Source organism: Vidua macroura, chromosome 5 (assembly GCF_024509145.1).
Source record: "Vidua macroura isolate BioBank_ID:100142 chromosome 5, ASM2450914v1, whole genome shotgun sequence".
Taxonomy (NCBI): Eukaryota; Metazoa; Chordata; class Aves; order Passeriformes; family Viduidae; genus Vidua; species Vidua macroura.
In genome coordinates, this window is record NC_071575.1 from 71511715 (window position 1) to 71527105 (window position 15391).

General features: G+C 44.7%; 1 protein-coding gene across 4 annotated transcripts in view; it reads left to right on the forward strand.

The window, feature by feature from the left end:
* EXOC4 (exocyst complex component 4) overlaps positions 1 to 15391 on the forward strand; it is a 308957-nt gene that overhangs the window by 53854 nt on the left and 239712 nt on the right. For all 4 annotated transcript variants that reach the window (XM_053978844.1, XM_053978843.1, XM_053978846.1 and 1 more), the window contains exon 7: positions 963 to 1140. In XM_053978844.1, the coding sequence (XP_053834819.1) occupies positions 963 to 1140 (178 nt within the window). The remainder of the gene's footprint in view (positions 1 to 962; positions 1141 to 15391) is intronic.

Sequence of the window (15391 nt, forward strand, 5' to 3'; positions counted from 1 at the left end):
GATCTTGAGGGTGTCCCCAAAGCCATTCCCTGTTCCTGTGAGCACTGGAGGTGCTGGAGAAGGAGTGGGAGCAGCTCCTGCCGTGTCCTGCCCTGGGGATCGCAGCTTCTGCTGGGCAGACTTGGAGCATGTGGTGGCTCCAAAGCTGCTGCAGGAAATGTGATGGAGCCTGTCTGTCAGAGCTACAAGTGCCTAACATATGGATTTGGGAAGTGTTATCTTCACGTTTTGGTGGGGTTACGTGGGGACTCGAGCTGCTCATTAAACGGCGGTGAACTCCAGCGGGATTTTTCTGTTCTCCAGCAGTAAAAAGTGTGATGGTGCTGCCTCATCACAAACTGTTCAGGACTTTGCAAAGGTGCTTTAATTATGATAATTGGGCATTAGGGAACCATAGGAGCAGGTACAGTGCAGCACATTCAGATGATGTTATAGCTATAGCAAATATAGGAGTAAAATCATGGCAAGTGATGAGGGTTGATATTTTAGCTTTCTGATATTTCCTGTCATTTGAAACCTGCCATATTAATGTAATAACTCAAAAAAGAATTCCTTTTATCCTGGTTGGGTGGGTAAGTCAGTTTTTATTGCCCTGAGACTCATACTTTTTTTCTGGGGGAAGAGCAGGTTGTTTCCCTCCCTGCCTGGGGTCTCACAGTGGGCTCTAATATTATGTTAGTCCAGTTTAATTACTGTGGAGTTATTAATGGTTTTGTCTTCCCTGTAGCCCTAAACAGGACACTTTTAAAGTGAGCAATGCTGATAGAGGGAAGGGAGTGAGGAGAAAAATCGTCAGGAATGTTCAGGCAGCAAACCTGAGCTGAAATGAGTCCCCTGAGCCCACAGAGAGGTGACCCCCGACCCATGTCACAAAACAGGAGATGAAACCACAGCGCCCTGCCCCGCTGCGAGCCCTGGGGAACGTTCCAGAAGCTGAGCAGAGCTGTTTCTGTGCTTCCCAGGCTGCTGCTGGAGCTGCTGGAGCTGCTCTTCGACAAGTTCAACGCCGTGGCCGCCGCGCACTCGGTGGTGCTGGGCCACCTGCAGCAGACAGTGGCCTCCCCCTGCAGCCAGTACGACGGGGAGATCAAGCTCTACGACATGGTGGACGTGTGGGTGAAGATCCAGGATGTCCTGCAGGTAAGAATCCTGTGAGTCTGCTGGTTCCAAGTTGGGCAACTCCCTGGGTGCCGGAGTCTTCCCCCAGATCGGGGTGACTCCGGGTGGTGGTAAAGTCTCTCCTCCAACCCGTGCCTTCAAAGAAAGACTCAGTAGTCTTCATTTGTCCTGTCTCAAGGCAGTTTATTGCACGTTATCTCAAGGCACACAGACTCCCTGGCATTGTCCCTGACTCCTTCTCCCTCTGCGTCTCGCTCCGTCTCCCTCCGTCTTCCTCTCCCTTCGTCTTCCCCTCGTCTTCTTCTCTGTCTCCGTCTCTGTCTCCCCCGCCCGAGGGGCTGGTGCCATCTTTTATATCACACATTACGTATTAGATGTTTATAGTTTTTCCCCAATGCCTACTACCTATGTTGAACAGTGGCTTTCTACTCTAAACCAATCTGTGAGTGCCAACACCACCAAGAACATGGGGAATAGGAAGGAGAAAGAAGGAGGACAGGGCACGCCCAAATCCCTCCATCTTAGAACCTCTGACCCCCATGTACAAACCTCAGACCCCCCTGTACAAGGCCTAAACCCCCCTGTACAGCACTCAAAAATCCTACCTTTCACTTTGTGACTACTTCTATTATAATATCTAAACTTTTGTGATTTCTTGTTCTTCCTGCAAGGTTGGTGAATTGTTCCATGGGTCAAACTCAAGACCACAGGGGTTTCTGGCTGCCTGCCAGGGTCTCAGAGGCTTCTGCCCTGGACCAGGAACATCCAAGAGTGTCTGAGGGACACCTTGGGTTCCGACACCTGGGGGCTCCTGGAGACCCTCCTGGAGCAGCTCTGTGTCAGGAAAAGGAGATGCGTTGGATTTTTTCCGTCTTCAGCTTCTGTTTGTTGTTATCTTATCAAAGCTTCAGCACGCTGTCTGCAGCAGACTCTGCGTGCAGGAAAACAGCACCAAAATGGCCAACAATCTCGTGTTGCAAGGCCTTTTGAGCCTAATCAAAAACTAAGCTACCCAATTAAGAAGTGACACCTAAATTATTTCCCTTTCTAACCCAATAACTGACCCCTAAAGACCCGCAATGCAGATTTTTCTACCCAATTACAAGACACCACCTAAACCCAAGAAGAAAGAGGAAGAAGAAAGAAGAAGGGAACTCAAGACAACATCCTGTACCCTCCATCTTGAACCCATCTATAACATACCAAAAATCCTAAAACCTAAATTTCTCACCCATGTGACACACTACATTACTCTCTACAATCTCTACAATCTATTTCACACTTTTGTGGTTTCTGGTTTACCTTGAGGCTTTGGAAGTTTTCTCCATGAATGAGGGTCAGAGTCAGTGCTCCCCTGGGGGTCAGGACACCCCAGAGCAGACAGAGAAATATTCCCAGTGCCCTGGGTTTCCACAGAATCCCTCAGGTGGGCACGTTTTCAGCTTGGAGCACAGATGTAACAACTGGAAAATAATACAAAAAAACCCCTAAAATACAAAAATAATACAAAACCCTTTTAGAACTGTGCCAGAGAATACCTGTTGTGCTCAACACTCAGCAGTGCTGGGATTTATCTTTGGCTTTTTTGGTAAGTGGCCACATTTACAACAGATTGTAGAACTCCAAAGAGCTTAAATATCAGCAAAAAAAAAAAAAAATCCCATGGATTTATCCTTATGGTGTTTGGAAAGGTTGATTCCTTTTGCCTACCAAGTGATTTATCAGCAGCTTTCAAAGTGACATTTTTGTTCTGTGTTACCATGTCATGCCTGTCTTATAAAGTGTCACAGCTCTAATGGCTTGTCTTCTGCTGTCATTATGGCTGGGTTTAGGCAGCTCAGACACTTGGCTGCCGGCGTGTTTGCAGCAAATTCTTATTTGATTCTTCCTCTTAACTGCAAGAGACTAAAGCTGTGCCTTGCTTAGGCTTTATTCAGGTGCTGTGCCTCTCACCCAGGTATCTGTGGCTCTCTCAAGCAGCAGAGCTCTCATCTGTCACACCTGTTCTCTGATTTTTGCTGTGTTGTATGTTTTGTGTTATGCTAAACACGTGTTTAGTATTTTTTTTAAATTTATTTATTTGGAGATCACCCTTCTACATAGTGCACAGATGTGGAACTTCACCTGCCATGTGATAGAGGAGGTCAAAGAAGTGAGCCTGACATTATTTACAGGAGGTGGAAGGATTTATGTTGGTCATTCCAGCTCTGGGCTGGTGATGGAAAATGCTCTCTGCCTCCTGCCCTAATTCACTTTTTCAGTTTTGGGCTGGTTTGTAGCTGTTGTTCTGCAGGATTGTTTTACTGTGCAGTGATGCAGGTTTTTTTTTGCCTTACCCAAATATTCCAATGACTTTAAATACTTGGACATGATAAATGTAAGGTGCTGGCCTTCAATCCCCTTCACTGACTCCTTACCCACATATTGGTCTTTCTAGAGGAATTACTATCAAAGAAATCTCCATTTCCCTAAGCCACAGACTTGCAGCTCCCTTCAATACCGTTCTTGCAAAAATTTGCTTGGAAATGTCCAGCCAGAGGTTCATGAGGGGTTTTCTGAACAACAGAAAATGTCACACACCTGAAGTGGGAATAAATAAGGGAAGAATAAAAGAGAAGAATGAAATTTAAGGATGTGTGGAATGGGTTTGGGATGGGGAATCTGCAGCCATCTTCCTTTGATCCATGAGGCCCAGAAAAACTTCGAGCTTTGAGTTCTGCAGATTTTGCTCCCCTTGGAGTAAGAACACTCCCAAGACTGTTCCTTCAGTGTAGCAGAACATCAAGGCTGGATATTCCCATCCTCTGTGGGGGTTTGGGATGGGTTCAGTCCTGGTGTGTGGTGAAATTTGGAGTGATTTCTATTGGCTGTTCCTGAAAGCATTGCTAGAACTCAAAGCCTGTGGAGGTGTGAGCACTGAGGAGTGAAAGTGCTTTCTGTGCTGGGCAGACAGTGTCTGACCAAGATCTCTGGAAAAAGTGTGCCAAGAAAAACAAAAACAACCCACTTGGAAAGGTTTCCTTGTTCTTGGGTGTCAGGGGGAGTCGGAAAAGCTTCCACAAGAGCTTTTACAATGCATAAAAGCAGCACTTTAAGATCCATGATCTCTTGCTGGTTTAAGGTAAGAGATGAGCACTGACTGGCATGAAAGGGAGGAAATGCTGCATTTCTTTGTTCAAAATCTTGTCGGTGTTTGTACCTTAGTTCCACTGGAGTGGCTTAAAATATTTTTACCTTAGAGTGTAAGAAAACCTTTGATTCCAAAGCCTAAATTATCTCTAGCCCGCTTTTCTCTGTAAGGATAAATTTTGGAGGGGGGATCTTAAGTTTGCAGCAGAGGGAGCAGAAAACTCAGTTTTAAAAGTGTTTAAAGCTGTTGGGAGGGGCTGAAAACTTGGAGGAAGCGGCTCAGGGAAGTGATGCCATCCCTTCAAGCCCCAGTGAGTGGAATTTAGTCAGCACAGCAGAGCAATCTCACACGAGTGCAGTTCCCAGGGATCACGTTCTGTCCGTGTGCATTGTGCATCTCTGCGTGTGAAATTCATTACAGCAGGGTTGTCTCTCCAGGTCTTCACACAAAATTAACAGGAGCTCGTGCTGGGCTGCAAGTTGGGGTTTGTGGGGGATGAGTTGTTTTCTGCAGCTCGTTTTTGGAGCTGGGTTTTTGAAAGCTCCCTAATAACTGCACCAGGCACTCTGGTGTAGGGTGAGGGGTGGCTCAGCGTTGAGCAGTGTTGAGGTACAAAACATGCAGATGCAAAATATTTTTGACCTTCTTTGAGAATGGAGGAATAACACAGAACACAGAGTGGCCTATTCCAGTTGGTAGGGGAGTGCTAGAAAACAAACAAAAGCAGTTTGTCAAAATATCAGAGCAGCCTTGTTCAGGAAAACGCTGTTAGAAATTATTTCCTTGTCTCACAGCCAGCGTAGCCCTTGGTCATTTTGTTCCATCAATGGGAGAAGGGGGGAAATTTGTTTAAATTTTAACTTAAAAGTTTGGCATTTTGTGTGGAGCTAATTGAGCTCTTCAGTGAAGGAGTGGGTGGAACATCCTCCTGAACAAGCTCATTAATGCAGGATCAGGGCCTTGGCTGGAGAGAACTGGGAGCCACGTGCTGATGTCAGTGCTTGTGTCAGGATAAATAGTGAGGGAATTCTGAGGTTTTCTGGGACAATTCCTGTGCTGGATCGTACAGGAATGTTGGAATGAGTCCCTCTGCTCTGGAGCCAGCCTGGGAGAGCCGGGATTGTTCCACTGGAGAGGAGAAGGCTTCAGGGAGAGCTTCCAGCACATTCCAGGCCCTAAAGGGGCTCCAGGAGAGCTGCAGAGGGACTGGGGACAAGGCCTGCAGGGACAGGACACAGGGAGTGGTGCAGGACCCTGCTGCAGGAGAAGCCACCAATGACTTGTCCTGCTGGTGACATGACCAGCTCAGGCTGGAGCTGTTTGCCTCCACGGAAGAGATCTTCTCTCCTTTCTTAGTGGTGAATTTGCAGTTGATGATTCTCAATTTTTTGGGCTCTATATTTTTCTCCCTCCCACAGAAGAGAGGGAGAATCACACGTATTTTCTCTGGGACACAAATCTTTAGCAGGCTCTCTGGTGGGCTGTCTGCTGAGACGACACTGACAACTAATATGTTCCTTTTTTGGGTTTTTTTCTGTCTAATGCTTTCCCGTGTTTTCCAAAATTGGTGTCTTTTAGCAGCCCAAACATTGCTGAAACCATAAGGAAACTGGGGAAGGAGGAACTGAAGCCTCCTCTCTGCCCACACACTCCTGTTGTGCTACTGCAGAGCTGGGGATAGCAGACACTGAGCCTTGAGAAACCTCTCTTAACGATGCTCCACCGTCCTCATATCCTTCCTTTTCCAAAGGAATGGCATTTGATGGGGGGAGCAGGGAAATGGGATCATTTTGTGCCTCACATCTGGGCCTGGTGCTGGGCAGTGGGAGTGATCTTGCAGAAAAGCTGCATTTAAATTGCATTTGCTGTGTCACACTTGGCCAGGAGTCCTGGGAGAGCACTTGGAGATGAATTTCAGGGCTCTGCTGCAAGAACCTGAGTCCCTGTCTGGTTTTTAAGGGAATTAATGGCATAAAATCCTGGTTCCCTGGGGAACCCAGTTGAGCAGGGGAATGTCTGAGCAGTTCAGCTGATGCCTTGTGCAGGCTGAGCTAGAGCAGAGGCTGGGCAGAGCTGAAGAATAGAGCAGGGATTTCTGAAAAGGATCTCCTGCATGGATCCACCTTGGGCAGCACCAGAGCCCAGCCAGGGCTGCAGCCAAGAGGAACCAAAATGGTCCCAAAATGCACGAGCGCTCCCGGGGGCTCTCACTGGGATCAGCTCTGCTCCATTTGCACCTTGCAGTTCATTGTCCCATTCCAGCTTTAGCCCAGGCACTCCCATCCTGCTTGTTTTTCTCTCTCCAGCCCACGCTGTTTGTGCTCCTGGGCCTGAGCTTTGGATCATTTGTCCTTGGTGCCCAGCTGGAGCAGGAATTGTTTTGTCTCCCTGCTCTGTGCACAGAGCTCGCCATCCCATAATGTGAAGCTCAGACCCACACACTAAAGCAGCTCAGAATCTGAAAAATACAAAAGCCAAACCTGAGGCATCACAGCAGCCTCAGTTACTCGGTGGGAAAGGTGTGGAGAGGTTTCATCCCCATCCCAGCCTCTGCCAGCTGTGCTGTCATCCCACTGCTTCCTTTTCCACAGCCCAGGATGTTCTCCTTGCTCTGGCAGGATTCTCCTGTCAGGAATCTCATTTGAGGGAGTTGATTTGGCCAGGGGTTTGCTGCTGGCTGCTTTTTCTCCTCCTTCAGGTCCCTGAACTGTGGCAGGGCTGGCACAGGAACAGGCGAGGGAGGGAAGGCACCGTGGAAAAGGGAAGGGAAAAGGTTCTTTCCTGGCAGGGGAAGGGTTTTTCTGGCAGCTGAAGCTGCTCCGTGGAGCTGCTCATGGAAAACCCAAGTGCTTTTTGCTGGGTGGCTCAGCACAGGTCTGAACCTTTGCATTTGAAAGCTGAATGAGCTCTTTGTGACACAGTTGGTACTCAGAAAGTCAAATCAGCTCTTTGCATGAGAGCTGTTAATGTGCCATAAATCTTGGCTGGAACGCCAGAGCAATATCTGAAACTGCTGCTGCCTTTGGGAAGTTCACCAGGTGATGTTTTGAACCTGAAGCAGTTCTTTTTCACAAAGTGGCTCCACAGATATTTAATGGCTTTGTGGTCATCCTCCAAATAATGGGCCTGACAATCTTTGTGGTTCTTTTAAAATGGTCTGAAGTGTGTGGAACTGCTGCCCTTGGACTCCTGACTGGTTTGTCTCATTAATGCTCATCTCCTTGAGAGAACGTTGGTCATAAAAGGAATTTGTCTGCAGCTTTAAAAAACAAATACAGCTTCACTCGGTCTCTAGCAGGAGAAAGTGAGGAGGGAGAATTCCACTCCTCAGAAAGCTGATATTTAAAAAATGGAATTTAAATAATTAGAGTAGGTCACTTGATACTTTTCCCTCCCCCCTGTTATTTGACATGAGCTCAGCATACGCAGGAATAAATCCAGCAGGGTGTTACAGTGTTTTCTGCAAATATGTGCTGCTAAGAACATGAGAATTTCTGGGGAAGTTTATGGTCCAGGAAGAGTTTCATCTTTCTGGATCTAAGAAGGGACGAGCTTATTTTGCAGGAAGGTATTTTTTTAAATTTTGGCCTAAACAAAAAGATTTGCAATGTCCTGCCCCCCCCCCCCCCCCACTAAAATGTTTTATAGATTTGCTCCAATTCACCTAAAAAATTCAAGTCTTTTTGCAATCACAAACAGCAAATAAATTGGTGCTTTTGTTAAGCTCTTAAGAAGATGCAATTGGAATTTGGGATGGTGGAAATGGCCTTGATAAATGTGAAAAAAACGTGTCAGGAAGCGCAGAGAGATTTCATGGAATCACTGGAAGGGCACAGGAGATGGCAGTGGCATCTGGCCTTTAAAAAAAAAAAATAATATGAAGTAGAAATGCCCCAGACAGATCTGTTTTCTCTCTGACTGGACAATCCTGGCTGAGCTGTGTTCAAAACTAACTGAATTATGTGGTAACAGGTACCTGGACGAGCTCCAGAGCTGAGCTGGCTGCAGACATTGGATTATTTTCTTTCCCAGGAATGGCCCTTGTTGACCTAGCTGTGCCATATTTTATTTTATATTCTGTTAGCAGGGTGACAGAGCAGAATTTTCCTCCCATACTCCTTCATTAAGAACATTTTGTTTGGACACATTTTATCCTGGAGCTGTGGATCCAATGCATTGCATAAACACCCAACATTTATGCTGAAGTTCACAGAAATCAAGCCCAGAATAAAAACTATTTGTTTGAACAAATAATTCAACAATGTGCAGCTCATTGCAGAGGAGGGCAATGGGCTTTGGGGAGATTTTAAAAAAATATTAACTCCTTTAATGAAATATTTGCAGTTTTATGAGCAAGGAAAAAAATCATCATCTTTGTTCCATGCTGTAGAGAGCATCAAGCTGCTCTGAACTTCACTTAAGGTGGATTTTCCTTTTAATTGGTTATCACATTGAGTTACATTCTAGTTTTAAAGGGGTTTTGAAGTTTATGCCTAAATATTCATGTAACTCAAGCCATGTGAGTTAAAAGCAACTTCAACTCTGCTGAAGGTGCCGAAAAAGGTGCCCAAATTCTTGGAGAGAGAAATAATTTCAAAAAGCTGTTTGGTGGAGTTGTGAAAGTCAAAGTCAGCTCTGCTGGGTGTTAGGCTGAGAGGAAAAGGTTGGGAATGCAGGATAGGGAATGACACATTCCCTACTTTGATATTTGGCAGTTGGCACAAAACCTGTGCCTTGTGAACCCTGGGCCATCATTAAATTCTTTTTAATTGATACAGCTTGAGAACACTGAATTTTTTCCAGATTTTTTTTTTTCCCAGTGATGCCACTTGGAAGCTTTTCTTTCTCAAGTTGGAAGATTCTCTGATAAGGACTAAAAGGGGGCGTGGAGTGACCGTCACACCTGATGTGACTCTGTGATTCCAACAGCAATGTGAGTTTTGGAAAGAAAGGATGCAGAATTCCCAGCCTGTACATGGCAGGCTATATCTTCTTGGAGCTGATAAATGTTGATGTGGGAAAAAATGGAAATTCTGCTGCAGATTTGTGCTGTATCTTTTATTTTAACCATTTTTGAACAGTTTTGTCAGCTCTGATGTGGATTTTTTTCCCCCCTCTGTTTCCTGTCAGTGTCTGCTGCACTTCATCCCTGCTGTCAGCTGGAATTAGGAGGTGCTACAAGGAGTTCATCAGCATTTGTGGACATGTTTTATAGGACTATAAACCTCTCTTTTGATGTGCTGAGCTCATACTCTGTCCCTGTGTGAGTGCCTTTGTTCTGATGCCTTGTGAAGGCTGAGCTGGAGCAGAGGCTGGGCTAAAGAATAAAGCAGGGCTTTATTAAAAGGATCTCCTCCATGGATCCACCTTGGGATCTAGAATTAAATTAGCTTCAAGATCCCTTCCAACCCAAACCATCGTGTGATTCTAGCACAGGAAAGACCCTTATCTATCAAAATACAGAATATGAGTACAAAAACAGCAGCAGGATTTACCAACATGTTCATTGAAATCAAACAGCTGGAGAGGATTCACTGTGTCCATTCTAGCAATCATGGAAACCCATTTCCACCTGGGAAAAGGGGGGACAGGAGGGAATAAAGTAATTAAATGTGGCCTGGCCACAGTGATTTTACTCTCAGGGTGTAATTAAATGCCCTGGAAAGCTCTTTGGGGTCTTCATTTACTGGCAGAACTTTGGGGAACTTCATTTACGGGGTGTGCCCTGGGTGAAGCTGGGAGCTGCAATCTGATTTAAAAACATAATTAATGTTAATAAACATAATATGTTAATCCATATTTTCCAGTCAGAAAAGCTGCGCTCCCTCTGCTTTGCATTGGCTTGGGAAAAAACCCAAAATATTAAAGAGCAGCACCAGGAGAAAAAATCCCTTTGTGCTCCACTCTGTGGGCCCAGTGCTTTTATTGAGTGGAGCTTTGCCCTTTATTTTTAGTGTTCCAGAGCCCTGGAATGTCACTGATCACATCTTGCCACGGTTCCTGTGGGTGAAATGTTATTTTCCAGTGGATAATGTGGGGGTGGTGCCCACTATTCCCAGTGCAGCATTGACTGAGGGGCCCTGGAAAGTGCTATAAAAATAATTCTCAAGCTGTTAACTCAGACCTTGCTTTTCTGCAGTTTCTGGTGAACCACCCTATGAATTTCTGTGATGGATGAGGTTTTCTGAAAGAGCCAAAGGCATTTAGGTTCTAACTCCCTTGGCAATCTAGTGGGAATTGGACAACTAATTACTTTGGATTCTTTGGAAAATCCCAGATCTAATTTTGTATTATAATAACATGATTTCAAAGGAAGGTAAACCTCCAAGAAAAATAACATTTGGTGTAATTTTTTTACTTTTTTTTTTAATAGACACTAGAGCTGGTTTTATTTCTGGCCAGTTCTCCTGTGTTGAAGCTCCTTTGGAAAAGGCTTGGAGCTGGAGGTTGGATGGATGGGCTGGATGCTGCTTTTTCCAAGGCCCTGTGCAACACCTGAGATGAAAACTCCTGTCTGATGCACTCCAATTGCACAGAGGTTAATTGTGCCATTAATTTTCTCTCCTGGGCTTTAACAGTTGGAATTTGCTGCCCATGACAAGGAGAATAATCCAAATTAGTTACACCTCCCAGCAGGTCAGTAAATAAATAAATCAGAGCTGTCCCTTAAGTGTAATATCCAGAATCTGTCTGTTTTTACTGACAAAGGACACTGGAACAACATCAGGTTTATCTGGGACACAGTAAAGGGATGATCTCACTTTATTGCAGTGATCTGATGCTCATTCCCTCGCTGTTTAATCAGTGTCACATGGCTGGTGCCCTCCTAGAAAAACTGCATTTTCCAGCCCCTTTTCCTGCCAGAGTGATCAATGATGGTGCCTCTGAATTGTTCCTCTCGTGATGATTTGCTTTAATTCACGAGGGTGACTTTCTCTCAGAGCCCATCGTGGTCCTAAGGTGGAAAAATGAAGATGTTCCCAGAGATTTCTGTGGATGTGAGAGCTGTGGTGGAGAATGTTCCCAAAACTTAGTGATCTCTCAGGAAAAGTGCTGCTGATTCCTTCCTGTTACATAAAAATAATTTTAAAAATAAACATTAAAAAAAAAAAAAGTTCATCAATCAATATAAACCTAACTATAATAATAACTTTAAACTTAAACTTAAAAAAAAAATTACAACAACCTTCCTTCTACCTCAAACTACTTCAGAAACAACCTTAATTAAATCAACTAAGTTATTAACTAAATAAACAATCTCATACCATTTCTCTCACATTAAACAATTTACTAACTAATATTCAAAATAAAAAATGTACAACTCTAGAAAACGAAATAATTAATTTTCTTTTTTTTTAATACACAAACATAAATACAAAAACTTCAATAAAATCTACTATATAAACCTTTCCAAGCATTCAATATCTATACATAAAAACATACAACAATTACAAACAAATAGAACCAAACTCAAAATCAGATCCTGCCTTGCAAGGGGGATTGCAGCTCTCCCACAGGACACTTTTCTTTTTAGTGGGACCAATTTTGGAGTGTGGATTTGTCAGGGTTCATCTCTGCCAAGCCCACACTGATTTTTCAGTGTCCTGCCTGCCTTGCAGCTCTTCAGTGCTCACCAGGACTGCTTGGACACGTAGAAAATAGAGATTTGAAAGTATTTCTGAGAAAATCTGGCAGCTTTTGCTTTCATACTCAGAGGAATAGCAGAAAAAAAAAAAAAAAAAACCAAGGATTCCAGAGGATGGCACATTTGTGAAAATTACTGTGAAAATAATTATTCCCAGTGCATGGGGAGGTTTTGGTTCTGCTTTTGGTGTGGGGACAGGCCAAAACCTTGCAAGGCATCACACTGCAAGCAAAATTTGAGCATCCTGGTCCAGCTTTTTAGTGGGGAGTGGGATTGAAGGGGAGAGAATTCCATCCCTGCCTCCGTGTGTGGTTCAGGACTGGGCTGTCACACCAGCAACTCGTTAATGCTTTGCCTGGAGCAGAACTGTGACTCTCTTTCTGTTCATTATTAATTTGTCATTTTCAAATCTTACTCTTTTGGAGCTGTTTGGAAGGATGAGAGGGGGGTTGGAACTCTTTAAGGTCCCTTCCCAGCCCATTCAGTGATTTTCTGATCTTTGTGCAACAGGCACCTGAGTGCATCTGGGTTTATGCAGATCAGAGGATGTGATTTGCAGGAATTTGTACAGTCAGCCTTCCCTTAATGGCAACCTGTGTGATTCCTTGAATTCTCTGAGGTTGCAGGTTGTTTAAAGCAGGTTAGAATTTGATCCTGGTATTCCCAAATCCCGCTTTCCTTAGCAATGATTTTTTCAGCATAATGTTCTTTGGTTTAATACTCTTCAGAGACTGAGTTTGAGCGATGTTCTTTGTTACTTGTACCTCATATCTGCTGTTTTGCCTCTGCTCCCTGTGCCTTATCTCTTAGCTGTGTTTTCTGAGAGCCAGCCAGATGTGAATCTGAATTTCTGCACTGAATTTTCAGCCTGCAATGTGTTCTGTGCTCCAGCAGCAGCAGCAGAACGATTTTGGGTGCTCACAGTCCACCCCTAAACACGCTTTGACATTGGCTGCAAAGTCACTTGGATGAAAATCCCAACATCAAACAGGGACTGAAGGGATTCTGCAGATGCAGGGGAGACTGAGGTTTTATCAGATTTACCCTCGAGGTCACCAAAATGTGCTCTGCCTTTCCAGGAGTCTTTATTGCCACGCTGGGTGGGTCACTCCTCGTGTGCTGCTCAGCCCCCTGGGAGGTGCCAGCCTTGGCATTTTCTGGGAGTGCTTTTTCAAGGCCAGGAGTTCAAATTGAAGGTTTGCTTAAACATTCTTCTCTTTTACATTTCGTTTTGCTGTGAGCTATAAAATTACCCATTTCCTAAAAGATCAAGTTGAGGGTTTGCAGATTAATTGATGGTCTAAAAACAGCCTCCTGTGATATTTCCTCATGGCCTGTGTAGGATTATTGTGTGATCTGGCAGGGAATTGTTCTTTTGGATGCATAATTTTGTGCTGTATTCATGATCCTCGGGGCTTTTGGCTTTATTTTGAAAGGTGCTGTAGAAGGAATGTGAATCCCTTTGACATTTCCAAGCTACAGCCCCCTCAAAATTGTAACTCAGTGTCTGCTGAAGGAGTAGATGCTGGAAAACAGGAGCAGCACTGTTAGCAAATACATCCAGGGCAGGGCAATACAGTTAAATTTAGGGGGAATTCAGCAATTTGGATTTGTTTTTTTTTCTGTTTGAGGAACAGACAGGGGGCTCTTCCACACCCCCACCTTCCCTGTCATCCAGTGTCCATGAATTCCTGGAAAAGTCTTTATCTTTCCAAAAGTCCTTCTCTTTCCCCTGTAGTCCTGGCTGAGATATTGGAAAGGCAAAACTTCCTGAGGGTACGGAGAGTATTTAAAATGTCTTTGTGAGCAGAGAACTGAAACTTTTGGAGTTTTCTGGGTGTCTGTTTGAAAAGGCTCTGCATGATATTGAAAGAGCTACCCAGTAAAAATGTGCTTGCAGGGGTTGTTGGTCCTTTTAAGCTTCACAGTGCCATTTTTGGGGTTTTGGGGGATGTTTTGCTAATGTGGCATTAAGGAATGGGGAAAAAAGCGATGGCTTTTCCATTATAAAGGAAAAATTGATCTTTTTCGGGCTGTAATTGATTTGTATTTGCGGGGTTTTTTGCCTTGCTAAATAGTCTGGTTGTGTCATAATAACCCCAAGCCCCAGCACCTCGGGAAGATCCTGATGATGCTGGCATTTCTGCACCTGCTTAATTTGGGTTTGCAAGGGAGGCCAGCGAGGCTGCCTGGGAGACTTCACTTCAGCGATGTGCTGGCGTGGCAGAACAGAGCCCAGTGCACTTTAATGAATCTGAAATCATTTCCACCACGTATTTGCTGAACCTCAGCTTATTTTTGCAATCCTGTAAATGGCTCATTAATTGCTGAGAGCCTGACCATCCCTTTGGACCAAAGAAGTTGGGGCCAAATTAGAGTTTCTCTTAAGCAGAGCTGACTTGTTCCTTTAGAGTGGCCCTGGGTGGTTCTGTTTCTTTTAAAGGAGACTTTGGGTTGAAAACATTAATTTTTAGCTTTATCTGCCTCATTTTGTATCTGAATTTTTACAGAATCATAGAATGGGTGATACTGGCACACACTGGTAAGTTTTGAGCCTTCTCTGCTCCAGGCTACCCCTTGTGCTGGACGCTCCAGGTGTGGCCTCTGCACTCACCCAAATTCCTGCTGGCTTCTCCCTCAGCTTCTGAACCATCCCATCCTTGGATTGATGCCTTGAGAAGGCTGAGCTAGAACAGAGGCTGGACTAAAGAATAAAGCAGGGATTTATTAAAGGATCTCCTCCATGGATCCACCTTGGGCAGCACCAGAGCCCAGCCAGGGCTGCACCCAAGAGGAACCAAAATGGTCCCAAAATGCACGAGCGCTCCCGGGGGCTCTCACTGGGATCAGCTCTGCTCCATTTGCACCTTGCAGTTCATTGTCCCATTCCAGCTTTAGCCCAGGCACTCCCATCCTGCTTGTTTTTCTCTCTCCAGCCCACGCTGTTTGTGCTCCTGGGCCTGAGCTTTGGATCATTTGTCCTTGGTGCCCAGCTGGAGCAGGAATTGTTTTGTCTCCCTGCTCTGTGCAGAGAGCTCGCCATCCCATAATGTGAAGCTCAGACCCACACACTAAAGCAGCTCAGAATCTGAAAAATACAAAAGCTAAAACCTGAGGCATCAGATTAGGATCACTTTTTCTGGGATAATCTGTTCATATTTTAGTGATTTCCCTCCCCGTGATACTGTGTTTCACTGGAGGGTGAGGTTGTGCTCTGTAAATACTCACGTAAATTGTAAATACAACTTGTACAACTTGATGCTGCTTCTTTCCTGCACAGATTGTAAACATCTTGGATTTAAATCTTGTTTTCTTTTGGATCTCAGGTGCTGTAATATCCTCTCAGATCCTTGTTCTCCTGTGATCTGGTTGATGGAATAGGCTGGGTTATTTCGGAGTGGATGCTCAGGAGCTGTTCTGTTGCCTGCCTAGTGTGTTTTCCTCATTCCCCAAATTCCCATCTTCTCTGAATTTCCTGCTCTGCTCCTTCCTTTCTG